This window comes from Rhinolophus ferrumequinum, chromosome 4, assembly GCF_004115265.2.
Source record: "Rhinolophus ferrumequinum isolate MPI-CBG mRhiFer1 chromosome 4, mRhiFer1_v1.p, whole genome shotgun sequence".
NCBI lineage: Eukaryota > Metazoa > Chordata > Mammalia > Chiroptera > Rhinolophidae > Rhinolophus > Rhinolophus ferrumequinum.
The window spans coordinates 52,356,354-52,383,686 of NC_046287.1; the positions used below are offsets into that span (position 1 = coordinate 52,356,354).

A 27,333-nucleotide genomic window follows, 5' to 3' on the forward strand; every position below is an offset into this window, starting at 1 on the left:
CCTAATAAGCCTTGATAATTCTTCTTCCATAAAGCCTAGCCCCAGGGTGTTCAATTAATAAGAACTTCCAACGCATCTGTTTGCAGGCGAGTTTTTACGTAGCTCAGAATATTGTTGAGAATACACAAAGGCTAATGCATCATCGAAGCGTCAATGAACACGTGTCCTAGTCGATTGATCCAGTTGCTAGATTTGTACAAACAGATGTCCAACATAATGGTTTCCAGAAATGGCCATTTATAGTGTGCAAATGAGGCAGATTTTAAAATAATCTCATTGTTATCCTCTGCTTTTCTAGAAAATGACTAGTCATTAATTCAGTATTTTCTAAATTCTTATACATTTTAGTACCAAGGATAGGGCCTGAGGATTATATGTATCTTTTCCATTTTTCTCCATGACATCTACTGGAATGGGGTCTCCACCAGAATGTAAACTCCAAAACAGCAGAGATTGTATTTGTGTTGCCTGCTGTGCCATCCCTGGGTTCAGCAGAGGAACTGAAGGAATTTAATGGACAAATTAGTCAATCAAGAACTAGGAGCAAAGTTTTATGTATGTATGTATGTATTCATTCATTTGTTCATTCATTCATTCGTTTTTTTAATTTAAATTTAAGGACAGAGGTTAGCACTGCCCTTGACAAGGATAGAAGCAAAGTACTAATGCTGAGAGGTAGAATGAGGATTTTCTGTTAGAATATGTGACATCAGAACCAAACTATTCTTCCTTGATTCAAACTAAAAAAATAGCTAAGAGATTTGTGTTAATAGAAGATCTTGAGTAAATTGTGTCTTAATTATTTTGTCAAGAATAGACCATATGCTATCTAGAATTATTTTGAAAATTGTTCACCGATAAAATACCATTTAATAGTAATTTTGGAAATGACATTTGGAAAACCTATTTTAGAAATAGGTTTTATTTGACTATCAATTTATATGCATGGGAGATTTATAATGTTCTAAAGACATATACTGTAAATAAATGTATCTCGGTTCAGAAAAAAAAGCTCTAGAAATGCTAACATTTTAGAAAGACTAATGGCATTTTTTGAGACATTGATAGCACTTTTACTTTCTTATAAATATCTTACAAATATAAATTTCTTTATGGAGAAGGTAGTTTATAATTTATAACATTATTTATTGTTGACATTTATACTGGCAGGGCATATGTATTTTAAAATCTCCCTTTATAAAAGAGATGTCATTCTTGTCTAAAACTGGGAACTAAATAAGTTGTGTGAGTAACAATTCTTTCATGAGTTGTACACAGTAAAATACAATTTGATTCTACCCTTATACGTACTTTTAGTGTTTATAATAGGATATACTGCAACAAAAGATAAGAAAGTAATTGTAGGAATGCTAAACTCTAAGTATCCTTCCCTTCAAATGTGTTTTGTATTCCACAACCTGCTTATCTTGATGTTCAAAGGAGTCGTTTGTATTCTCAAATACATTTTTACCTAAGCACATTAGAATTGAGAGATATTTTTTCTTCATCTATTTCTTCTTTGCTTTGGAAAAAAAATAAAAACTCTGGTTTTCCTCCTGCCTCTCTGAACATATGATATTGATAAGCTCAGTGCTTTATCCTAGGTTCTCTATCTTCTCAATGTTTACATGTCTTGAGGGAATTTCCACTCTGCTGCTTCAAATACTCTGCTTGCTCGTGGCTCCTAAAGCCTTCTCTTGTTTCTCTCCCACCACATTCCAAGCCCCTTAAGGCCACTGCCCAGTGGGTAATCTCTATTAACCTGCTTTCAAGCTCCACTTGTGTACAAAGGGAATTATCATCTACACTTTCCCATCTCCAATCTGCTGCCCCTTCTCTGTTTCATCATTCAGTCATCCCCAAACTGGGCATTATCCTTTTCCTATCTCTCCATCCTCTCCCACATCTAATAAAACATTGAGCCCCCAAACTCCGACCTAGTAAATGGTTTTGAGCTGTTTGAGCTATAATCATAAGCAGTTGATCTGTGCATCCTCATTGCTCCTTCTCTTGTCCATTGCTGCAGCATCTTTACATAAGGATCAACATGCCAACCTCCCGACAGAGCTCCCTGCCCCTCCCCTACTCCATTTTCAACAATGTGGCCACAGTAAGCTTTCTAGATGCAAAAATAACCAAACTATTTCAACACAACATCTTTTCCATTGCTGTTGATATGCAATGCCCACTCCACGACACTTTATGAGCCTCCAGGTGCCTGGGCTTCTGCTTAACTCTCCAACTTTAGTTCTTCTGCCTCCTCCCTACCAGATTAGAGGATATAGCCATACTGAATTTGCAGTTTCTGGAATATGTCATCATGTACATCCTGTTCATGTCCGTTGCTCTTCCTGAAAGGGTTATGTGGTTAAATATTATTTACCTTGAAGGACTACGCTGAGATGTTGCTTCACTGGCTGTCTTTTCTAATTTCCTGAATTCTGGTGAAATGGCTCCCCTCATGTACCCTTTGTAGCGCCCTGTATCTCCTGTATCACATCACTTATGACAACGTGTCAGAATTGCCTCTTCCATCATTTGTGTCACCCTCTAGTCTGTGAGAACTGAGTGCAGGTCCAACATCTGTTTCTTTATCAGCACAGGGCCTGACACAGAGTTCTCAGTTACTATTTATTAGTGAGAGAGAGAGTCAGCAATTGTCCTCGTTTCGCAGGTGCTTGCCTTCCTCAGTGGCTCATTGTGAATACATGTGAATACATGTGTGAAGAGTAGACAAATGAGCATGCAGCTTGAAACTGGTTGACAATGGGAGAAATTCTGACGGAGATATGCAGGAAATGCTTGGGCACATGCAAGGTGTTGGGCAGGTCTGGAAATAGAGATTTGTGATGTATTAGTCAAAGCAATCTTGGGCAATGAGAAGGAAAGACAAAGTATCATGGGCCACACCATATCTAGTAGTATGGAAAGGTTTATCAGAAGAGTCAGAGGTGGGATGCACAGAGGAGAATGAGGCTGCTGTGTGGAGGTAAAGAAGGAATGTTTACAGAAGGAAGCACAGGAGAAGTGTACAGAGTACTGGTGGGATTAGGATGCATGTAATTTTGAGGGGTGAAAGCAGAACCATTTGTTCAATAAGAAGGCAAAATTGGATCACAGATAGAGTTAATGTTAATGATTTATTTGACATTTTTATATTTCAGATCTGACATCCTTCAGATAGTTCTGAGTTAGAGGCATTTACTCATAATGTAGAGAGAGTATGTAGCAATGAGCGTAGAATATACAAATTCTCAAATCCCTGAGGACCTTTAACATAATTTCTCTTTATTAAATTAAGTGAAACAATCATTTTTAGCTTCTGAACTAGGAATTCGACTATCACCAAACACTCATTGCTATTTTTTCTTAACTTTTTAAAGAGCTAATTTAAATGACCATGAAGAAATTAATTTTGCTAAATTTATCCAAACTGAAATACAATGATCCATAGAATGAGTAGTACATATCCAGTAACTTGTGTGTATTTAAATTTCAACTTAAATACATTTTCTACTAGCCAAATAGTGTTTTCTTTTACACACACACACACACACACACACACACACACAATACCAGTCATCTTAACCTCTGACAGTCTGACAGTTTTGGTGATTATAGTAGTTTTCTTTTCTGTGGGTCAGTTACCTGTGATCCATCACAGAAGAATAAATACAACAATTCCATTTCTATAAACATCACAAACAGATGAAACCAAGCAATATATTGTTTAAGGATACTTCCATATGTAAGGGCTAAGCATGTACAGGAAATATAGTAATGGTTAGCCCAAAATTCCTGATAGTGATCAACTCAGGGAAATAGGGAGAGGGACACATGAAGATACTAAGACATATTTAAAAGTTGGGTGCACTGGCATTTATTTCATTATTGCTCTTTCAATGATACACATACATTATATGTACTCTTTATATATGCTGTATTTTATATAGAACTTTAAAAATATATTAATCTCTCATCAAGGTACTTAATTCTTATAACTTGAAATTAAGTTTTTCTAACTCTCCATTGTGACTTTAGGTTCATACTGTCCACGGTGCTGTAATGGGTGTACAGTACCAATAAGTGACATTTTTATGAATTGCTGAATTAAAACAGAACAAAACACACGATGACGTATAATTTTTCCCAGTAGGTGCCCTGCTATAAATCTGAAAGGTGTTAAATGCAGATTTTCAAATCCTCAGTGGTTTATCTCTCATTTGATTAAATAATTTTTGGTTTGAATGCATTAATTGCTGAAATAGTTTGAAATGTCTGTCGTTGTAAAAAAAGAACTGGAAACAGAGAGTTCAAGAAAAACCTGAAGCTGAAGAATAATGAATGTCAACGATAATTTAATATATATGTGTATATAGAGTCACAGTATGTGGAGTACAGCATAAGGAATAGAGAGTGGAAATGTAATGACTGTATGCGATGTCAGAGGGGTAGTAGATTGAGGGAGGGGGTTATCACTTCGTGTGGGGTATAAATGTCTAACTATTACATTGTTCTGTACACCTGAAACTAATAAAAAAACAAAAAGAGAAGAGAAACACTTAGTGTAATAGTAGGTTATGCTGGTGCAATCTCCTTTCTCCAAACTTAAGTGCCTTGTGAGGCCTCAACTGTATATTTACTCATGAATCGTCAGTTTCCAGCATGACATTTCCTATTTCAATTATCTCTAATGTTTCAGGCAAACCTGGTGAAACTTCTTTTGATGCATCAGGCAAATCCAAACCTTCTGAACTGCAATGAAGAGAAGGCCTCAGGTAGGTTGTGAGCATCCTGGGACCCCTGAGCAGTCAGTGTTTCCTTCCCATCACATGTATGTTTTTCATGTATCACCAGCATAGCTGGAAAATGGGAGTCAGCCTCTCCTGAGAAGCTCTGTGAAAACCACCCTAGTTCAAGTGTGACTCACGAACTCATATGTACTACTCCATTACAGGAGGATATGAAACAGCAGTTAAGTGTATAGGGTACCGTGTACTGCATTACAATTTGCTTTTCAGGCTTTAAACTTCCAGGGTAGTGATTCCTGCAGTGACACTTACTTTAAAATATGTTTTTGCTGTTTTTAACTAGTTTCTCTTCACACCAAATGCGTAGTTATTCATTAGGGTATTTTAAAAACAATAATTGTGTTGTTTTTTGTGCAGGTATTTATATTGCAAGAAATAGAGACGAATATTTTAAAGCTAATTTAAAAGTTTGAAAATATTGGCTTAATGTTACTTATTTTTAATATATATTTTTAAAAATTCTAGTTTCTTTTAGCTAATGTTCTTTACATATTCATATACTTATTGTAAAAACCACATTTCTATGTTAGTTTTTAAAAAATTTGACAACTATGTTACTACTGAGTTATTTTTATATATTAAAAATAGAAGAATTCTAAATAACAAAGAGAAAAGTCTAGCATAAGTAACAAAATAATATAAAAATTGCAAGGTAGTGTTTGATCTGAATAACACGTATATATCTAATTCTTCTTCTTCTTTTAGTTCCACTCACCTAAAAGCACTTCATGGCTGAGATTTTTTATTTGATGTACTTACAGGACTGTGATTACCTGTAAAACCACCAGTTTAAGAGAGGATGAAAGATTGGCTCTATTTCTTATTTTATTGGAATTAAGTATTGTTTAATAGTTACTCATTTTTCTGCTAAAATAAACTGCAGATGTAACAAACAGAACTATAAGATAGCTTATTAGTCTCAAACTTTAGAATCAGGCTAATATTAATGATAGTGTAGTGTAGTACTCTTAATATTCACTGCAATAACGTCTAAATATTAAAGGAGTAAATAGAAATTTGTAGCTTTTTCTGTTTTGTTTTGTTTTTCAGAAATATATTTATTGTGAACTATACATCACATCCTCTGTTAACTCTACTTTGGTCTAACTGATCACATTGTTCAAATTCATATACCTGGTTTCTTTCCCAGAGAAGGGAACATATGAGTGACCCGTGACTGCATGGACTTCATCTGTCACACATTCAGTTTTTAGGTCTACTGTCAGCTGTGCCAAAATGAACATTCAAGGCAATTGACAGTTCTAGAGCACCAGAAAATGACTAAACTTATGATCTAGACTTAGCCCTGGTCACCTCAGGCCTAGCGTATGGTGACTCTGTGAGATAATTTCTCCCATATTGGTCATGCCAGTTCTGCCATCAATGTAATCCCTTTTTGTGCCATGTCGGTCACAAGAAACACAATCATGAGACCATAGTAGACTCTCAATAAGAATTGGTTAATCGAATGAAAATACTTCTCTCACACACAAGGGATAAAAAGCTCTAATGTAGGATATTTCAAGTAAATGCAGGATATCCCAACCTCTAATCCAACAGCAAGAAAAATGAACTAGATAAAGCAATAGTGCAGAGAACAGTAAACTACACACCATAGTATCACTGAGCAAATGAAAATCATCACAGTACTATATTTTATTCTTGCTATTTGGGGTATCATGAATTTGAAATGGACACATAAAAATTTATCTGGGGGATAAAAACAGTTTGGGGTGTAGCTGTTAGGTGGGACAGAAATAATCTCCTGAGGCGGGAAGCTGAGCTGTTTCCGACTCATTACACGGTTATGATTTAACCTAAAACAAATGGTGACAAAATCCTGGCATATCTTCTTGTGGTAGCTGAATTACGGCATCTAGCCCATAAGGCTGCATAACTCAAATGTATAGACATAGGTGGACATGCAGGTTAGTTATGAGGGTTGGAAAGGAAAAGTTGTTTTCATTAGGTTCGTAATTATTATTAATATGAGTTTTTCTTCAGGATTTATCAATTTTCAACTTCAATTGTTAATAATTATAAATTTGATTAACGCACATCTCTAGTGCTACTCAAATATGTCCAGATGCCACTGTTAACATTAATTTATAAGAAAATGTAATTATTTATACTTCAGATTTTTAAAAAAGCAGATCATGAAGAGAGGCTAGACCCACTGTTTGAACAACATCCTGGGTATCCATTTGTCCATCTACCTGTTTAGTAGAAAGTTTTGGAATGCCCACTATATATGTTTTATAATAGCCCAATCATTCGGAAGGTATAAATATTTTCAGCATTTTGTATCATATTCACCAAGGTGAAGGAAGAGTTTTACTGAGAATAAAATGACATTAGTTCTATCAAGCTTAGCTTCTCAATGATTTTATATTTTACACATCACCACTCAGTGAAAATTATTTTTATATTTTTTTCATTTAATTTGCAATTAAATATGTCACTGATGTAAAACACATTAGTCTTTTTAAATGGCAGAACTGCAATTTTATTTCTATCATAAACTTTTAATCTTTTTGTTTTGCCATGTATGTTCTTAAATTTTAGCATTTCAGCGTATGAGAACTATTTAAAGTAAATAATTTTCTGTGATTTCACCACCCACTTTTTCTCATTTTCTTATTGTTTGTAGATATCGCTGCCTCTGAGTTTATTGAGGAAATGCTGCTGAAAGCTGAAATTGTCTGGGAAGAAAAAATGAAAGAGCCTTTAACTGTGCCTACCTTAGCACAAGAGGAGCCATATGAAGAGATTGTTCATGATCTTCCAGCACTTTCCAGTAAGCTGTAAGTGCCTTGTTTCTAGAATGATAAAGTCATAGACTTGGTTCATTGATAAGTTAATTACTCTCGTTTGTCTTCCTCTCTAATCACCAGGCAGTCATTTTACAGTTAATGTTAAGTTTGTCTCTCAACTAAAAGTTAGAAAATTGAAGCTACATATGAATATGTTTATCACAAAATACTTGTTGACAATTAGTTTAGTATACTTTTATGAAAACCCTTTGATTTTTTAAAAACATTACTATTTCAGTTATTAGATTTGTCACCATGAAATCAAGGATAATATTTTAGACACACTCCATGTTTTCAGCTAAACTGATATGTAAGGTTTCCAATGACTATCATAATGGCTACATTTCCTGAAGTAGAAAATACAAATATTCATTTTTTTCTCTTTAAGCTATAAAATTAATGATTTCTTGTTGTCTAAAATATCCTAAATACTAACACATACTACAAGGAGGATAAACCTTGAAAACATGCTAAGTGAATGAAGCAAGATACAAAAGTCCACATATGATACATTAAAATAAAATCTATAGAATTTGCAAATCTGTAGAAACAGAAAATCTATTAGTGTTTTCCAGGAGTGGGTAGAAAGGGTAATGGGGAGTGACTCTTGATGAATATGGGTCTTTGGGGGATAATGGTCCCCCATTCTAGAGGTAGATGTGATAGTTATACAAATTTGTAAACAGATAAAGAGCACTGAATTGTACACTTTGGAAGTGGGAGTTTTGTGCTATGTGAATTACACACTTGAAATCTATGTAATTTTACTAACCATTGTCACCCCAATAAATTTAATTTAAAAAAGAAAATGTTAAAAAAAAGAAATCAAAATACAGAGAAAAAAGATAAAATATATTTCCAGTTGAAAATAAAAATCTGCTGTTTATAAGCAGCGAGACCTTGAGGAAGGTATCTCCTTTCTATGAACATGTTTATTTTCTGGCAATGGAGTTTATGTCTTATATTGGAATACTTGAGGGTGCCCTGAATCAATAGCACTATCTGGGTTCTAGACAAGCTGAGGAATTATCAAAGAGAAAAGATGAGCCCAAATTACACTTGATCAGTGATAGGGGATACTCCTGGAGGACATAACTGAATGTGGCAGCTGAAAGCGTTTATAAGTATATCCCATTCTCAGGCAGCTTTACCTGCTAGGCACCTATACTCTAGATCTGGTCTCCCAAGTGAGAGGCTTCCCAGAGAAGGCGATGATGCATAGAAAGAGGGAAAGTCGTGCTCTCTGCAGGAATGCTCGCTCTAAGGAAAAGGAGAGAGGGAGACACTCTTCCCAGATTCATCCATCAGACAATTCTTTCCACTTCCCAGGTACAGAGGGAGGCCCAGAATTAGCAAGACTCATTTTTTCTTCCTGGGAAGTTGAAAAGATGCTGCCAATAGATATGTCAAAAGACTGTTGTGATGAGTAAGTGAGATCAAAGGGGGGAAATCTTATTTCAGAGCCTGTCCAGTCACAGGCATTTCAAAACACTTTTAATCTAGGTTATTCAGAAGCTAAAGGCATGCATAGTGCACTGACCTCTACTTAACTCTAAGATATATTCATTATTGGATTGGATTTTTCAACTGTGTTGTAAAGTAGCTGGATTTTTATGTCAGACACTATGTTAAGAATCTTCGTGGGTTATCTTATTCCTTCTTCAAAGCCCTATTAAGGTTCTCTTATTTTCCTAAGATCACAGAGCTGGGGAATGACAGATCAAGATTTATAGCCCGGCAATCGTACCCCATATCATTCTCATCTACACCACATTATCCGTCTCCTACTTTCACAGGTGAAAAAAAAAAAAATGGTATCACATTTATGTAGGAGAAAAAGGAAGAAAGTCATAGAAACAAAAGTCGGAGTCAAATCAGGAATTGATAAGACACATTTCAAGTTACCTAAAATGAGTGATTAGAATATTTTGACCTTACTATCTACATTATTATATTACTGGTATCACTGGAATGAGAGGAGTAATACAAATATTTGCTATGGAAGAATTTTACTTTCCAGGTGTTAATATCAAAATCAGTATCCAATATGTTCTACTTTTAAAATTATGTTATGAGCTTCCAGGTAAATAGATGTTAAAATGTAAACAGAATTAAAGTTTGAATTAAACCCACATTATTTCGTAATAAGTTATTTTGAATAAATTTTAGCTTATCTATGTGTCTATAGTTTTGTTTTCTGCTTTATGTAAAAATGAAACAAAAACAACTAATTTGCCAAAAAGTGGGGTCTTTTTTTGTATTATTGATTGGACAACAGGTTTTAAACAGATTAATCAATGGTTTATTTGTTCTACATAGTTAAATATTAATGTTTAAATTACATTTTTCTCTTATTGACTCAGAGCATAGCTTTGAAATTTTGAAATAAGTTTTATATTGAATTTTGACCTACTGTTTCTTGTAGCCTACTGTTATTTTTGTTCAGAGATAGAATTGAAAATTAACTCAAAGAACAACTTAATCATAATTTTAAGTTTTCTCTTTAGCTCTAAAATAAATAACAAGTAGACTTGATTAGTTTAAGGAAAACAGCAAAGTACATTTGTAAATTTTCTTTTATAATTCATTATGTTGACACATTTTATCTGGTTTTCATTGTCTATTTTTTTATATACATCTTCTAAATTTTATTACTCATATAAACTTGTTTTTATTCTCAAGAATATAGTCTTCTATATGTGGAATTGGATGTCTTAGGTTGTGATCAAATTCACCATACCTTTTTCTCATTGTCTTTATAATGTTATAAATAAATGTGAACAAGGAGCAAATAGATATGATGAAATGACAACTAGGTATTATGTTTTCATGCAGAAAAGTTTACTTTCTATAATCTATTCTTTTGGGCCTTGTTTTAGTATGAGAAGGAAAAATATGGGCATTTAAGATTTGTCCATAAACAGACTTACAAACATCATAAAGGTCAAAACATTCTCTAAAACTAATAAATATGTGTATTGTTGAGAAAAAAATAATACTTGTTGATTTTAGTGTATTTTGATATCACAATAGTGATTTATTTGGGCAACAAATTTACTGAAAAGTGTTGGAACATTTTTTTCAACATGCCATTCATTTGATAGAGAACATAGATTAAGTGAGTCGAAAATTTACATGATTAACAGGAAATATAAATGAATTTCTTTTAAAAATCTCTCCTATGTCACTTACAAAGCAACATTTCTTCACAAACCAGTTATTTGAGGGTCTGTGGTTTAGACAGGATGTTTGGAGAGGGTTTGTGTCTTCTGTCTCTCTCCTCTTCTGAACATTACTGCAATTTTCTGCAAACTCTTCCTTTTGCTCTATTCCCTGCCTTTTGCTCTATGTGAATAAATGCTATCTTTCTGTGAAAATCCAAGTTTCACTCATTTAAGTCAAGTGTATTCTTGAATTGCTTAATACCTGAATTTTAGATATGAAGCCTGGTCTTCACCTGTTTCAACAAGTCTCTTATCTTTAGAGAGATGAAGAAGAAATTAAAAGAGAACAAAACAAAAATCTAGGAAGAAGGGGAAAAAGCAACTAGAGATTGAAATACTGGGCAATTTTTCTCTGCTTCAGTCAAGAGCAAGCATTCTGCTGACGCTCACTGCTCCTTTAATTTCATTAATTTGCTCAAAAAGAACAGTGCATATTCGTTGGTATGAGAAGTATAAAAATAGGAAGAACTTAAGAAGCCTTTTGCTCTTCTGTGTATAATCTATCATTTTTCTTCAATAAATCCTTCCTTCCCCACTTTTTATCTCTAGCCCTCATTCTGAAGACTTACCATGTATTACCTCATCTGAATTATGTTTGGCCATCTTTCTTCATCAGCTTTAACCCCAACTTCCTATTGCTTTGCATAACAAAGTAGACTTGTCTTTTTATTATTATTATTTTTTACATTTTCCTGAATTTTGCTAAAATTTTAAGAAAGAATTATGTGGTTTACTCTTTCTAATATTGTAGCATACAAGTCAAATGTCCTTTTCACTGTCAATTTATATTCACTTTTCTGTGAACATTTTCTGTGATAAATCGTGATGTAGTCAGGATAAGAATGTCACTTCCACTATGCCCTGTTAGTAGTAAATGCCTTTCTTTGTTTCAGTACTTATTCAACAGGAAATACATACATTATTGGGTTATCCCATATTTCATGTTTTCTAAGATATCTTCTATGCAATGAACTTTATTATGGTCTTTATTAGTTGTCTGACTTTCAAGTTCATGTCTCAAAATGAGCAGGTTAGATTGAACTCCAAAGGTCCTTCCAATTATAACATTCTCTATCTGTAAAGCTTTTAGGCTTCCACTCTCTGCTTTAAGTGGGCAACAACTCTTCTCCTACATGACTGCTATTCTCTACTGAACTCTTGCCTGCTGACGGGGTGCCTCCTCTGTGCTGTCTTTTCCATCCTTTGATATATCTGACTGCCTCATTTACTGTCACTGCTGCTAATGAACCAGCTGCTGCTAAATATGCCGTTTGCTGTTTGAACATGGAGGTGCTCTCCTAGGGTTTTTAATCACTGGGAAGTTTTGATATGTGCCAATTTTTGTTTCTAATATTCTATTTCAGGGAGTCCTTGAGTTAGAACCCCCAAAGATGCTGCATAATGCCTAAGTTGAGTAGAGTAGTTTACTAAACAATTGTGGGTTTCCATTTATTAGTCATAAGATACTTATAATAACAACAATAAAATCTTTTTTGGGGGCAGTTACAAGGTCAGGACTTTTGCAAAGTTTACATGATTAACTTCATTTCATCCTCAAAACAACACTGCATTCAGGACCCTCCCAGACCTCACCGTGTGTATCTATTTGTTTGGCTGGTCCTGATTTATGTCCTCTATAATAAAAGTGCAATAGTAGCAAATACAGGGTTTTCCTCAATTCTGTGAGTTGTTCTAATGAATGATCTAACTCGAGAGGGGTTATGGGAGCCCTGAATTTGTAGCTAGTTGGACAGAAGTGTGGGTGGCTCAGAGACTCCCAAACCTATGGTGGCATCTGAAGTGGGGGCAGCCTCGTGTAGAAGATTGTGCCTCTAACCTGTGGGGTTGGTGCTGACTGTAAGTGGTCAGCCTTAGAATTGCACTGCAGTACACGCCACAGGGTGGTCATGACGACAAGGATGATGATGATGATGGGGGTGATTGATGAGGCCTGTCTCATGGGGTTGTTCTTGATGAATAACTGAGTTACCATGTATTAAGTGCTTAGAGCAATAACTGGCTCATTGTCATACTACATAAGTGCTTGAGAAATGACAAAAAGACAAAAAACACAAAAAACAGATGTTCTTTATTCATCTGCAAAATCATCTAAAGAACAAAAGCCTTCTAGCTATAAGCTGAGACAACAGAATTAAGCCTTCAGCTCGGGTGCTTTAAAACTGATTATGACCATATGGAGAAAATCTTATATTCTCGGCAGTTGGAAAGAAAATCCAATTTCAGAGAAGACCAGCTTTGGTTGGGTGAACTCTTTGATTAGGTTGCTTGAGGCTGGGTCTCTCGTGCTTCTGAGTCCTCTGGAACTCAGGATGGCGAGAAGAAGCTGCTCTGCATGGGGCCAGGAAGTCTAAGAGGAGGCAGAACTGAGCAGGGCTGAGGCCACGGGCAAGGGACGGGATGGCTCCGGGGGCAACTCAGGCTGGCTTTAGCCAAGTAGCCATCGACGAGGAGAAATAGCCTGTGGGGATTTTTGAGTGGAACAAAATGAGGTATGCAATATGCTCTTCTGGACCTCAGTAAAACCTGATATTCTCAATAGGCTTAGGTAGGTTTTGTGGAAGCCCTTGAAGGTGTCCCATTTTATAAACAGGCCTAACTTGTTGAATTCATTCAAAAGCAAGCCTGCTTACGGCTACGCAGTGATTTCTCCTGTGGCCTTTCTTGCTCAATTGAAACTCAGTATGGTTTGCATACTGAAGTAATTTCAATAATCATTTCCATTAATTCTCATTTAAACTCCATGACTTAGGATAGATACCATCATCATCCATATTTTGCTCACAGAGACAGAAGCTCAGTGGGGTGACAGACTAAAGGGTATAACTAGTCAGTGACAACTGCCATTAGAACCCAAGTTTTTGGATTCTTTGTTCACGCTCTCCAGCCTGAGGTAGGAATAAGCTCAGGAAGATGGTCTGAGCATCTTCATAGCCTCATGGTGTACACAATCTTGGCATGCAGATCTAAAAAAGTATTACATATGAGAGAGGTAGCTTTTGACCTATGCTTCAACACTGTACATGGGGACAGTCATTGTGGAAATGCCTCCTCGTAATTTGGACCAGGACACTCAGATAAACACTGAAAAGTGCACTTTACTCTAGGACCCTTAGATGTAATTGTGCTAAAGCCATCAATGTCCTTACTCCTGCTGGTTGAACACTACGTACATCTCTGGTTACACCTGTAAGGCAGTTGTTCTTGAAAATTTACTGCTGACCCTGAATGACTCAAGCATTTTCAAAATCAGCACAGTTTCAGCAACCATTCTGCAGTAAAATAGCATCACCTGAGATGAAGTTTGACCAGACCCCCAGTTCTAGATTCTTCAGAGTCTTTATTTCATTTGCAAGCTCTTGTGCCATTGTCGTAGATGTTGGGGCAGCTGTGGCTGGCAGTGAGCAGTCTGGATTTTATAAGTATGTTGTCCAGAGGAATTCATGAAAATAAGCATTGACGTATAAACATACAAAACACTTGCACCAGAATCCTTGTTTTTGTATGTTGAACTTTATTACTGTTTAATAAACATTTTCAGTGATCAGAAACATTCTTCATTTGTACTAGCTTCAAGTGTAAAAGAAATAGTCTGTAAGTCCATTTCAAAATATTGACACTTGTCCTTAAAAAAGTAAACTGTGTCTTAGAGACTTCCCCTTTTGAGCAGGAATGATATTTGAAGTGAAATCTTATTATGGAAGCTTCATCTACATAAAGCCATTTTAGTTACCTCAGACTTTACTGATTGGCTTAAAGTATCACACTTAGTGAATGATAATGTTTCATATAACTGGCAAATATTAAATACCTATTCAGCAAAATAAATATTTGCTAGAGAGTCACTGCTAGCAAATGAACACTTGTCATCTTCAGAAACTCCCTTCATATATGTATGGAGCTGCTGGATTCATCTTATTTTAGAGATTAAAAATAAATTCTTTGCAGATCTTTCGAGAACTCTAAGATGAATATGAGATGTCAAAAAAACAATATAATTTTTAACCCAACCACAAGTCACACGTTTAATTTTTTATTTGTATTTTACACTTTGTGTACAAGCTATATTTTACCAAAATGGTTTTATAAATTGTAAAATTATTTTCTTGTAAAAACTAAAGTCATTTTGAGGGGAACCAAAGAAAACAATTAATTTAAAACTCTCCAGGAACAATTTCATTCAATGTTAGTCTTTGGATCATTATCTTATTTTATAGATGCAGAAAATCCCAAATTCCCTATAATAAATACTTTATGTAGCTATATTCCAAGGATTAAATTTGAGAATATCTATTCAGTCCATTACTTTAACCACTGAAATAACTGAGTCACATATGCCTTTTCATCACATTTGTTTCTATTAGATTTTTTTCTTTATTGGCCTAATATATCTCAATATAGTCAATTTTATTCTCTATGGTTTTCTAAAATTGCTTTACATGTAATGGGCAATAATTGTCGCCTTTGTTAGTTTTATTTTATTATGTTCCTCTTTCCATTTTCAGAATAAAATCTCAGTTCCTACAGGCACATTTGCTCTGCTTGAAATGCTTTTTATGTTTGTAGAAATAAGTAAATCTTGAATAAATCCAGTAGAGTTCAGAAATTGGTTGCTGGTATAGTCCCATGTAGTTTTTTTCCACAGTCAGGTTGAACTATCTCTCCTGCATGATAGCTATTTCCTTTTCTTTATGTTTATGGAGTCTGTCATAATTCTTTTAAAAAAAACTATGCTGTTTCAATCCTGTGTTTTCTGTTTCTCACTGATAAATTTATTTTCCTAATAATTCCTTTTTTGTAATCAAAATAATATTACAAAACAAAACAAAACAAAAAGCACTCATTAGTCTCAAAGAAACATTGCACCAGAGAAGTTAAAAACACAAGAAAGACGTTATTCAAGAGTATTGCAAGAGAGGAATGATATTGAACTCAACTCCATACACCAAGGCGAGAGAGCTTTTCAGTGCTGAAGTGAGTTAGTGGAAAAGTGTTGGGGGATGTCATCTGGAACTTTGGTTAATGGGATTAGGCCATCCTTTTCTGCTAATTGGCACTTATGGAAGTTAGGCTCCTATCCTCATAGAGACTGGGAGACAATGGCTGCATCTTTTCTATGATTACATTTCAGCTGATGGTTCACAAGTCCTTGAGAAAGACATTGCTGGGTTGTAGAAGAGTTTTATCTCAAAGGGGCAGAGAAAGAATTTACAACTGAAAAGTTCTCTAAAATAATTGCTCAAGGAAAAGGGAGATCGGAGGGGTCCAGGGCTGGGGAGAAGACAATATTTAGTTGAAATGAAGGGAACTTTAAATCCGTTTTCATCATTAGTCTACCTTTTTGATGAAACTACTATTAATTGGCATGTTTCTTCTTATCCTTTATGTTTCTTCATTATTAACTTGAGTTCTTGCTCTATAGATGCAATTGCATCTTATTTTTTAGAAATACACCTTGTAAATATTTTACCATGATTAATAAACATTTAATAACTATTAAAATGTATACCAATGATTACTTAAAAGTATTCCTTTTTCTAAAAGAAGAGCTTTTTAATACATATTTATATTCCACAAATGGATAATTAGTGAACATTTGAATCTATAAAAATTAACTGGTGTGAATTCTGTTGTTAATCACAATGATTATGGATAAAATGCATTTCATTTAAAAAATGAAATACGTAGAGACCTAAAGAAAAATTGTTCCATAGATGTTTAAAACATTATCACATGCCATCAGCCTAGGCACATGTTTTGCATTTTTCTTGTTGAAAATATGTGCATGACTAATTAATATGTTGCCACTAAATTAAATTATATTATTTAGAGTCATTTTTTCTTATATGAATAAGAGTATTTGTAACCAGCTATTTGTAATTATTGTTAATAATATTAAGTTGGTGCAAAAGTAATGGCGGATTTTGCAATTTTTTTTTAACCTTTAAGCCTCAATTACTTTTGCACCAACCTAAAAGATCCTAGAGTATATAACCTATGATATTATTGAGTGTGTAAATAATTTTTTAAAGATGCAGGTAAAAATTATATGAAGAGAGATTATGCATTAGTATCATAGGGCTTTATACACACTTAGATATTACCTAGTCTAATTCCTGCATTTGATAAAGGTGAAACTGTGGCCCAGACATTTTGAAGGCTTTACAAGGTCAGGCAGCAGTCAACTTTAGGTACAAACTGATTTAGAATGAAGTCTGTATATTCCTGGACCAATCTTCTTTCTAACTGTAGCTCTCAAGGAGCCTGCTATTAGCACTGTGATAAGATTTGAGATATGAAAGGAATATTTCAACTATTTTAGTAAGCTCATTATTTCTTCTTTTTATAAATATTTTATAATTGGTAATTTATGTATTTTATAAACGATCTTCCTAGTTTATACCTGACCACTACTTTATTGTTAGCTTTTTACTCAGAAGATTTGGTATATGGAAAACCTCTCTTTATTTTTTTTTCAGTCTCCAGAAAAAGGAGATGAGTGGATATCAAGGGAGATAAGTAAAGAAACATTTTGATTTATGTGAGGGTGGAATTTAGATGTAGACAGTATGACATGGTGGTTAAAAACACAAGCTCTGGAGCTCAAATCCTAGCTCTTCTACTGCCTGCTATGTGTCTAGGTCAATTTCTGATCTTCTCTGGCCCTCAGTTTACTCATCTATAGAGTAAGCAGAAAAATAACACATACCTCCTAATGTTGTTGTCAAATGTAGAGTTAATATGTGTAGAGTACTTAGAACAGACTATTAAATACATATAATTATTAAAATGGTTTGTAAGTGGTTCACTCAAATTGTAGAAAATATAGGGAAACCACAACTGTCTTCAAATATCTGAAGGGTTCTCGTGTCAAAGAAGCATAGCGTACACTCTTGGGAGCTCTGGGAATAATAAATACAAGTTAGAACAGACAGACATTCTTCCAAAGTTGCCCATGGAAGAAATAAGGTTTCTTTGAGAGTTATGGATATCTTATCACTTGATGGTATTCAAGCAGAGCTGGACATGACCTTTTTATGAGCATTATAAGCATTCCATATTTATAGTGAATTTTTTAAATTTATAACTGTACTCTTGGAAGGGACACCTGCCACGGGTTTGAGTACTTCTACTTTCTAGCTCAGTTTGTCAGACTGCAAGGCATACAATGGCTACAAGGAAACAAGGCATACATAGCTCAAGGAGACCACAGCACTCACTCCTAAAAGAGGGGTCCTGGCTTGTCTGCTGCTTGTTAGAATGTTTGATGCTTCCTCAAGTGGTACCTGGCTCTTGTCAAATTCCTCTCCTATGACACACACACTGCATGTGTAGGCATCCATTTAGGTGCCTCCTCCTCCTCCTCATGGGACAGAGGGTCCAGGAGAACTGGTGCAAACATGAAGCTTTGGAGACTGTTTCCGCGAATAATCAAGTTCTCTGTCTCTGATCCAGAATCTCTTGTCTTCTGCACCCATTCATGAAACAGTAAGAAACTCACCCGTTAGAGCTTGTACGCAGAGTAAAACCCCAGATACTTCACAGTTCTGGACAAATAACAGCTAATTTTATTGCCTGCTTATTACCATAGTCCATGTGCTAATCCCTTTATGTGCATTATGTTAGTAATCCCTCAGACAGGCCTTTTTTACTGATTGGTTTTACAAAATGCTTGTATAACTTCCCAAAGGTGGCAGAGCCAGGTATCAAACTTTATAGTTTTTCTGACTCAAAAATGCATGCTTGTTACAGCTATATTATACCTTGCTGCCTGTTTTAAATATATGTCCCTCCCTCCATACCTATTTGAAAATGTCTTCATTGACTAAAATACTGTAAAACATCATCATCCAGAGTTCAAAAGGAGTAAAACTGATCACACATTTCTGTAAAATGTTCTTTAGCTATCCTTCCTATTCCCTTGGGCCTGGCCCGAATGCACTCATTTACTAGTCTGTCTTTACTGTTCACACTTTCCTATGTTAGCGTTGGAAGATAGGCCATAGAGATGGGCTGCAAAACAGTGAGACACTGTGGTTACTGAGAAAAGCCCTTCAAATTACTCTCTTCCTCCCTTGTCAAGGTTAAGATACAAAATTGTTTGCATTTATATATACTAAGAATCAGCAACTGGAAATTGAAATTTAAAAATACATTTATAAAGGCATAAAAACATGGAATCCGTCAGAATAATTCTAACAAATAATGTGTAAGATTTTAATGCCAAAAACTACAAAATACTAATAAATTAGTGAAGATCAAAATAAATGGAGAAATAGACTGTGCTTATATCCAATTATATACACAATTCAACATTGTGAATATGTAAATCCTTCCCAAGTTGATTTATCAATTGAATAAAATATTAATCAAAATCCCAACAGACATGTAAAAATTGACAAATAGATTCTAAAATTTATGTGAAAATGCTAATAATCTCAAATAGTCAAAACAGTTTCGAGAAAGAAAACAAAATTGGATGACCCACATTACCTGATTTCAGGCAGGCCTTACAGTAAAGGTACAATTAATCAAGACAGTATAGTATTAGTGTAAGAATAGACTATTATATAAATGAAGCATGATGGAGTGTCCTAAAATAGACCCATTCACATATAGTCAATTGATTTTTAACAAAGGTGTTCAGGTATTGTTTGGGGAAATATGTTCTTTTCAGAAATGATGCTGGAACATTTGGACAGCCATGTGAAAAAATAATGAACCTCGGCTTATATATATAGCACCATATACAAAAAGCCACTCATAATGGATAATAGAACTAAATATAAAGCATAAAACTGTAACATTTCTGAAAGAAAATCTAGGAGAAAACCTTGTTGACCTTGGTTTGGAGAAGAATTCTTAGGTAAGACGTAAGAAGCACAACCTGTTAAGGGGGAAAAAATGTTTTTTGAAATACTGTTAAAAAAATGAAGAGAAGACACAGACAGAGAGGAAATACTTGCCAAGTGTATGTATGATAAAGGACTTTAATCCATAATACGTAAACTCAGTAGTCTTACAAACAATAACTCAGTAAAAGATAGTCAAAATATTTGAACTCATACTTTTCCAAAGAAGAGATACTTGTATTAAATAAGTACATTTGAAATGCAAATTAAAACCACAGTGAGAAGCCACTACCACTTACTAGAATGGATAAAAACAACAAAAACAAAACAAAACAAAAAAACCCAACCAGTATTGGCAAGGATGTGAAATAAGTAGAACTCCAATGCATTGCTGGGGGAAGAACCAAATTGTACAGCCACTTTGAAAACAGTTTGACGTTTCTTGTAAATATTTAACCAAGATAAATGAAAGCATATGTCTGCACAAATACCTGTACATGACTGTGTACAGAAGCTCCATTCAGAATTGACAAAAACTGAACACAACCCAGATCTTTGGTGAATGGAGAGCCAAAGTGTAGTACTATATTCTACAGTAGAATACTACTCTGCAATAAAAAACACAACTGTTAATGTATGCAGCAGCATGGATGAGTCTTGAAAACATTATATTAAGTAAAAGAAACCAGACACAAAAGGCTACATACTCTCTGATCCCTTTCATAGGGCATTTTAGAAAAGGCAAATCTGTAGTGAAAGAAATACTCATTAGTGGTTGCAATGATTGGGAGGTTAGGGGAGATACTTAACTCCAGAGGGTGGGTTCAAAGAGACAGTTGAGAGTGATCAAATCTATATATATTACTGGTTTTGTTGGTGACACCACTAAATATACATACATATATGTGTCAAAACTCTTGAACTTCAAAGGGTGAAGGTTACTATATGTAAATATAACTGAGAAATTTGAGTTTTAAAAAAGCTAAAAGAGTGCATTGAATTTCAATTAGAATCACAACTACTATTGTAGACTACATGAAATAATTATATATAATGCACTTGATTAAGTATGTAAGTATTTCTGCTTGCATGATAATAGTTCAGAAAATATATTTTAAAATCTTAGTATAAAATGTTATAATAAAAATTGAACATTTACATTGTATTTATTTTTTATGAACATTACAAAATAATGGCCTTCTTTTGGCAATGAAGTCTATTGGAAAACAAAAACATGAAGTAGCTCTTGTTTATTTTTGCCTTGATAGAGCTGGGTGAAAATAATGAAACTTACTCTCTTGTTATATTGCAATCTTATGCATGTCATTTCTCTGTTATTGCCCTATTTTTATTTAATTGCAAACTCTAAATATTGCCCATAATGCTATAACATATTTTAAATCCTATATGTACAATATTTTAATTAGTTGTATAATTTTGACTTCACTTGTTTGTGATTAATTTTCACATTTAAATATCTGCTTAGTTCAGTCATGCATTTCACCCTTAGCTTTTAAATTGCTTGTTGATTTGTCTATTACAGTCATATATACATTTGGAAACATATTCTCAAGTTGAATATTTTTTCTTTTATATGTGAAATTGAATGAAATTCAGAGCTAAGAAAGGTTTACGGATTTTCCTTTTGTTCTTCATGCACTATTGAGAAACTTTTTTATCTGAATAAAACAACTTTCCGTAGTCGAGATGTCCTGTTGTGATAATTTATGATTGATATGACCATGTAAGAAGAAAACTAATTGTAGTATTGATTATTTCCTGTAGGAGTCCCCTGGTGTTGCCAATTGCCAAGCAAGACAGTTTGTTGGAAAAAGACATTATGTTCAAAGATGCAACAAAAGGTCTATGCAAGAGACAAGCTCAGGAGAGCACTCCTGAAAATGCCACTGTGAATGGCCCCACCCAACCCGAGCAGGTAATTACACCATTACTGAATATCTGCTAGTATTGTGTCCTGTTATGTCCAAGAACAGATACCTACTAATTTTCTGTCAAAGAAAATTTAATGAAAGCATAAATTAGTATTTTGTTTAAAATTTCCATTGATAAATTATTATGGTGTTTTACTGACCATTAACATACATAACTATTATTGTGTTTTACAAGGATTTGAATTTTATGGTCTTGACTTATATATCAGGAATGTAAGCACAGCCAATATGTTAATTCCCAAATATTTCCAGTTCTATCTTTAGACATCATTTTTATTATTATGTAGACTCTATTTTTTATTTCTTTCAAATACCCCAATATTTTCCACAACAAGAAGAAAGACAAACCAATCAGTGAGTCATTTATCCTTAAAAGTAACTGAGATTGTGTATTGTGTATGTGTTTATGTGTATATGTGCGTATGCATCTCAGTGCACAAGTTGTAGGAGATCACTTTGGAGTTACAGAATTTAATGTATTTTATGTGATCATTTCCATAGAAATAAATGATTTTTATGTGTGCTGTATTTTATACATGGCAGAGTAATTTTATAAATTAGACTAACCCTTGAAATGTCTTGTTTCGGTGTATCTAATTTTGAATATTTTAAAGATATTTTAACTAGATTTTTCTAAAGACTCTTCAAAATTTTTTTTTTATTTCATTGATTTTTATTTTAAAATAATTAAAGCAGATAGCAAAACATTTGAAATACTTTTAAATTTTAGGAAATATATTTGTCTGCTCAGGCTACCATAACAAAATACCACAAGTTAGGTGGCTCAAGCAACAGAAATTTGTTTCTCACAGTTATAGAGACTGGAAGTCCAAGGTCAAGGTGCTGGCTAATTCAGTTTCTGAATTAATTCAGGCCCTCTTCCTGGCTTGCAGGTGGCTGCTTTCTCACTCGTCCTCATATGGTGGAGATAAGGAGAGAGAACCAACTCTCTGGTATCTCTTATATGGACACCAACCCCATGGGATCAGGATACCACCCTATGATTTAATTTAATTTTTATTACTTCCTGAAAGTCCTATCTCCAAGTACAGTGACATTGTTAGTTGGAGTCCCAACATATGAATTGTGGGGGACACAATACTGTCCATAGCAGTAGGCAAATTGAATGTTAGGTAAATTTAAGGCAAAGTTTTTTCTTGACTTTCTTAAGAATCCTATGAACTTTCTGTAAACTTAAATGCATTATTACTAAGTGGAAGAAGCCAATCTGGAAAGGCTACATATACTATGATTCCACTATTTGACATTCAGGAAAAGGCAAAACTACGAAGACACTAAAAATATCAGTGGTAGCCAGAATTTGGGTGGGGAAGGGACAAATAGGTGGAGCACGGAGACTATTTAGGGCCTTGAAGTTAATGTATATGATACTGTAGTGGTGGATACATGTTGTTATACATTTGTTAAAACCATAGACTGTCCAACACCAACAGTGAACCCTAATGTAAACTATGGAGCGTGGGTGACAATGATGTGTCAATTTGGGTTCATCAACTGTAGCTAAAGTTCCATTTTGGTGGGGATGTTGATAATGGGGTGGGCTGTGTGTGTAGGGCCTGGGGTATATGGGAAATCACCATACCTTCCTCTCACTTTTGTTGTGAATCTAAAACTGCTCTAAAAAAAATAAAATCTTAAACAAAATGAGAGAACATCCACAACATAATGTCAAGTATGATCCTTTTATACGTAAAATCCTTTACAATTAAAAATAGAATGATTTTTCTTTTTTTAATATAAGCTCTTTATTATTGTATCCTAGACATTAAAGGCAGTTGTATTCATATTCTTTTTATTTGGTATTAAAGAAGGAATGGCTTATTCAGGTCTTATGTTCATATATTATCTATGTAATATTTTCCCGTATCTCCCGCTGTTATCCATCACACAGTCATACATTCTTGGCCATGAGCTTCCCTGGCAGTTCTCTCCAGAGGAAGAACAAAGGAAGAATCCGGACTGGATTATACATTCACATTCCAGGAGACCTTTAGAAACGGCTTGTCAGAACAATGAATTTCTGATTAACTTTTTAAAGAGGAATATATAAATTAGAATTTTTTTTTTTTAAATTGAAACAGAAAATACAGCATTTTTCCTTTTGGATTTTTATAAAATGTAGGTCTTAACAAATGGTAACTGTATAAATGAATATTCAATAAAATCAATTAATATTGATTTAAACTTTTTTGGTTCTGATAATCACCAAAATTAACAATTGCTATTATAATGTCTATGAGAATGTAGAATTTGTCTTAAGTTGCTTGGAAATGGGTAAGACATTCTTCCTTCCTTTCCCTTTTTGTTCTATTTCTCCTTCCCATTTCTCCGCTCCGCTGCCCTGCCCTCTTCTTCCATTTTCTTTCTAGTTTCCTACCTTCTTCTCCCCTCTCTTCCTTCCCTTCTCTCTTCTTTCCTTTCAGAATATATTTATTTAAATTTAGTTCAAACTTGAAATTCAGGTCAAATTTTTATTCCATTAAGGCGTGTTAGCCTGGCAGTAAAGAGAAAGCATGATGAAGTCATACAGATTTCCTCTGGTTCAGGTCGGCCACTGGAACACTATGACTGGAAGTTTTTTAACCTCACTAAGCTTCATCTGTGAAATGGGTACATAGTACTGACCTCATAGGGATGCTATGAAAATGGCAAAAGATTAAGTTAACAGCTTTTTACCAAAAACAGAATAAAAACTCAACAAGGTGTATTCATTATTTTATTGTTATTTATATAGACTGTATTCATTCTTTTATTGTTATTATTTATGTAGACTGTATATTAGGTTTTGCCAGAGTATTTGAGTCCTCTAATCACTAATTCATCTGTTCTTAATTCATGTAAATCCATGCAGCACATCCACCGGGTTTCATTGTTTCAGTGTAAATATGGATTATTTTAGAATATAATAATACAAAGTTATACTTTATTGTCAGGCATGGCCGGAGGAATGAGTCACGGGAGACCAAAATTGGTCTATTAGAATTTATTTGGCGTGATTTGAGCTGTGGAAGGTCAGGCTAGAAAAGACCATAACCTCTCCAAGCAAAAAGGGGTATGGAGTTTATAGGAGGGGGTAAACCAGGTTGTCCCCCCTTCAATACTTCAGAGGGTTTTCGTTGCATTTTCTCTAGTAACAAAAGGTTTCCAGGCGTGACCAAGCCCTCAGTCTCCACACCCTGGCCCCCAGGCCTCCCTCCGGACTGCCCAGGCCGGCCCAGGCCCACTGATCACAAGCCCCTAGGAAACAAACAAAGTACAAAGCAAGACAGGATAAGATGTTTTCTACATTCCAGGCGGCTTCTCCAGGCCTAAGGCAAACACAAGCCAGTGGGTACAAGGTACAAAGCAAGACAAGATGGCTTTTAAAATAAGAAGGTTCCTGTTCCTGTCCTAAATATGGCCTGACATTTATATTGGTTAACATTTTAAAGCTTAAAAATGTTTTTACCTCTGTCATCTTGATCCTCAAAATACCACTGTGAACAATTTATTGTACTTTCAACACTTAACTAACACTCATGTTTCAAATTGAGTTTAAACTGACCAAACTCAAACTAAAGAAACTTAAGCAACTTAAAGAAACTTAAGTTTTGCTCCAAAAGATGGATTCGAGCTGATTGTCCGGCTAGGTTTTATTTGCGGGGAAACGTGGTATACTATACCAACATTCACATACACAAAACTCCTCAGCCAAACAAAGGCATAGTAAGTGAAAGGAACTGATAAATTTCACTTAGAGACATATAACAGAATAACAAAAGCTAGGAAAAAGCAGTTAACATGCTTGGTGACGGGTTTCAGCTTTAGGAAGCTCAGTATAAAGTATTTTGTCAGGTTACCACCCTTTTCCCTGCCATGGCTATAAGTAGGCACCTTGTTGTTTTCTCATTTCCTCTTATCTCTTTATTATGCACACTCCATCCTTTCCACCTAATCTGCCTTCCCCAAGATCTTGTTTCCCTTAGCCCATTTGTCAGTCATCCCTTGCCCTTTGAACATGTAGATCTCGGATACATACCACTAACCTCCTGGAGATAAAAGTCACAACCAACCAAACAAAACAGCAAAGTTGACAGCATTCAAAGCAGTATTGAATGGTGGAGACAAGGAATCAGTGAATTCAGAATATTTTCAAAACTTAAATTCCCTTTGGATCTTGAAACATTTCTGGAAATGTTTCTACTATGTTCTCCCTGACTTTCTATCCTGAATTTTGTGTTTTAGATCTCTATTTTTGGAAATATGTATGGAGAGATGTATAATGGATATTTATATGTCTTCAGAGGACCCATAATTGTCAATTCTAAAGAGAATGTTAATTTTTTTTTTTTTAACGTATTGATCCCATCTCTTTTTTGACTATTATAATTGTTTGGTACACATTGGTAGTACATACTATTGAGTTTACAGTTATAACATAAAACTATTCACAGACATATTTTTCTTTCTACTTGTTATCAGCTGTCACAATGCTTTTGAAATCTTTATAAAGAATGTGTCCCTTTGATAACCTTGCTTAAGATTGATTATCAAAGCTTCCTTCCTAATCACTTTGGAATTTTGATACGATAAATTCAAGGAATTCTTTCCTTGATCTACTCTAATACTGTATTTGTCATACTATATTACTACAAACAGACAAGGAAGTCTTCACATTTTTACTGTCATTCTAGTATTTTCTCTAACCCATGCAACAGCTGTGCCACTGTATCTGAAAATCCTCAAGGATACCAAGGAGATGTCTGCGATAGCTCTTTCAGGCTTGTCAGAACAAATGTGGAACTTCTGTTAGTGCTATTCATACTTTTTCTAAATACGCATGAAGAAATTTGCATTGAGCTCGTTAGAGTTGTGGTTATAAGAGGAATTTTATTATCTTGGTGTAAATCATTACTTCTGAAGGAAAAACGCTTGCTCTTGATTTTTCTTCTTTTTATGATTTCTTCAGGACTTAGATATGTGTGCTAACTTGTGGGAGACTTTTGTCTTATCCTTACTCAAAGTTATTCAAAGTTATTGCAATCATATTATTGGCTTATCTCATGTATATGCATGAATATGTATATGTGTGTATTAATTTTGTATACACACACACACATAAATACATGCATATTAGTTTTCTAGGATGCATGTCTGTATGTATAAATCTTTATGCTTTGGGAAATGCTTGCAGACATTTGAAAGAAAAGACATTTACATCCACCTCTAAATTGATGAAAGTTCCCTTTTATGTCTCCATATAAAGATTTTTGCTAGTAGTCTTGTCATTTCTAGAAAATACATACTTGTTTCCACTTATTTTTTTAAATTCCTTGTATATCTAAGGGCAAACATTGCAGTCTGTGATTCTGAAATCTAGTCAAGTTGTCCATCAATATAAACAAACCGTTGATCTAGTCTAAATTAATCCTAAGTAATACATCAAATGCAATTGAGTACCACACATTTGAGGATGGTAGGTGCTCTTCCCCTTAAATAAATCTATATCCAGTCCATCTTCTCAGACCCTTTGCTAGGCCATTACTTGGAGCTTGCTAACTGGTCTCAACATTCGCACCATTCACTCCACAAGCTGCAGGAGTACTACATTAACAATGTGAAGCTGCTTCACAATGTCAGACCCTTGCTTCAATCCTTCAGTG

General features: G+C 34.5%; 1 protein-coding gene and 1 pseudogene across 3 annotated transcripts in view; both read left to right on the forward strand.

The window, feature by feature from the left end:
* MYO16 (myosin XVI) overlaps window positions 1-27,333 on the forward strand; it is a 550,393-nt gene that overhangs the window by 222,211 nt on the left and 300,849 nt on the right. For all 3 annotated transcript variants that reach the window (XM_033105065.1, XM_033105062.1, XM_033105063.1), the window contains exons 8-10: window positions 4,703-4,778; window positions 7,462-7,615; window positions 21,504-21,654. In XM_033105065.1, the coding sequence (XP_032960956.1) occupies window positions 4,703-4,778; window positions 7,462-7,615; window positions 21,504-21,654 (381 nt within the window). The remainder of the gene's footprint in view (window positions 1-4,702; window positions 4,779-7,461; window positions 7,616-21,503; window positions 21,655-27,333) is intronic.
* LOC117021871 (uncharacterized) lies at window positions 606-693 on the forward strand (annotated as a pseudogene).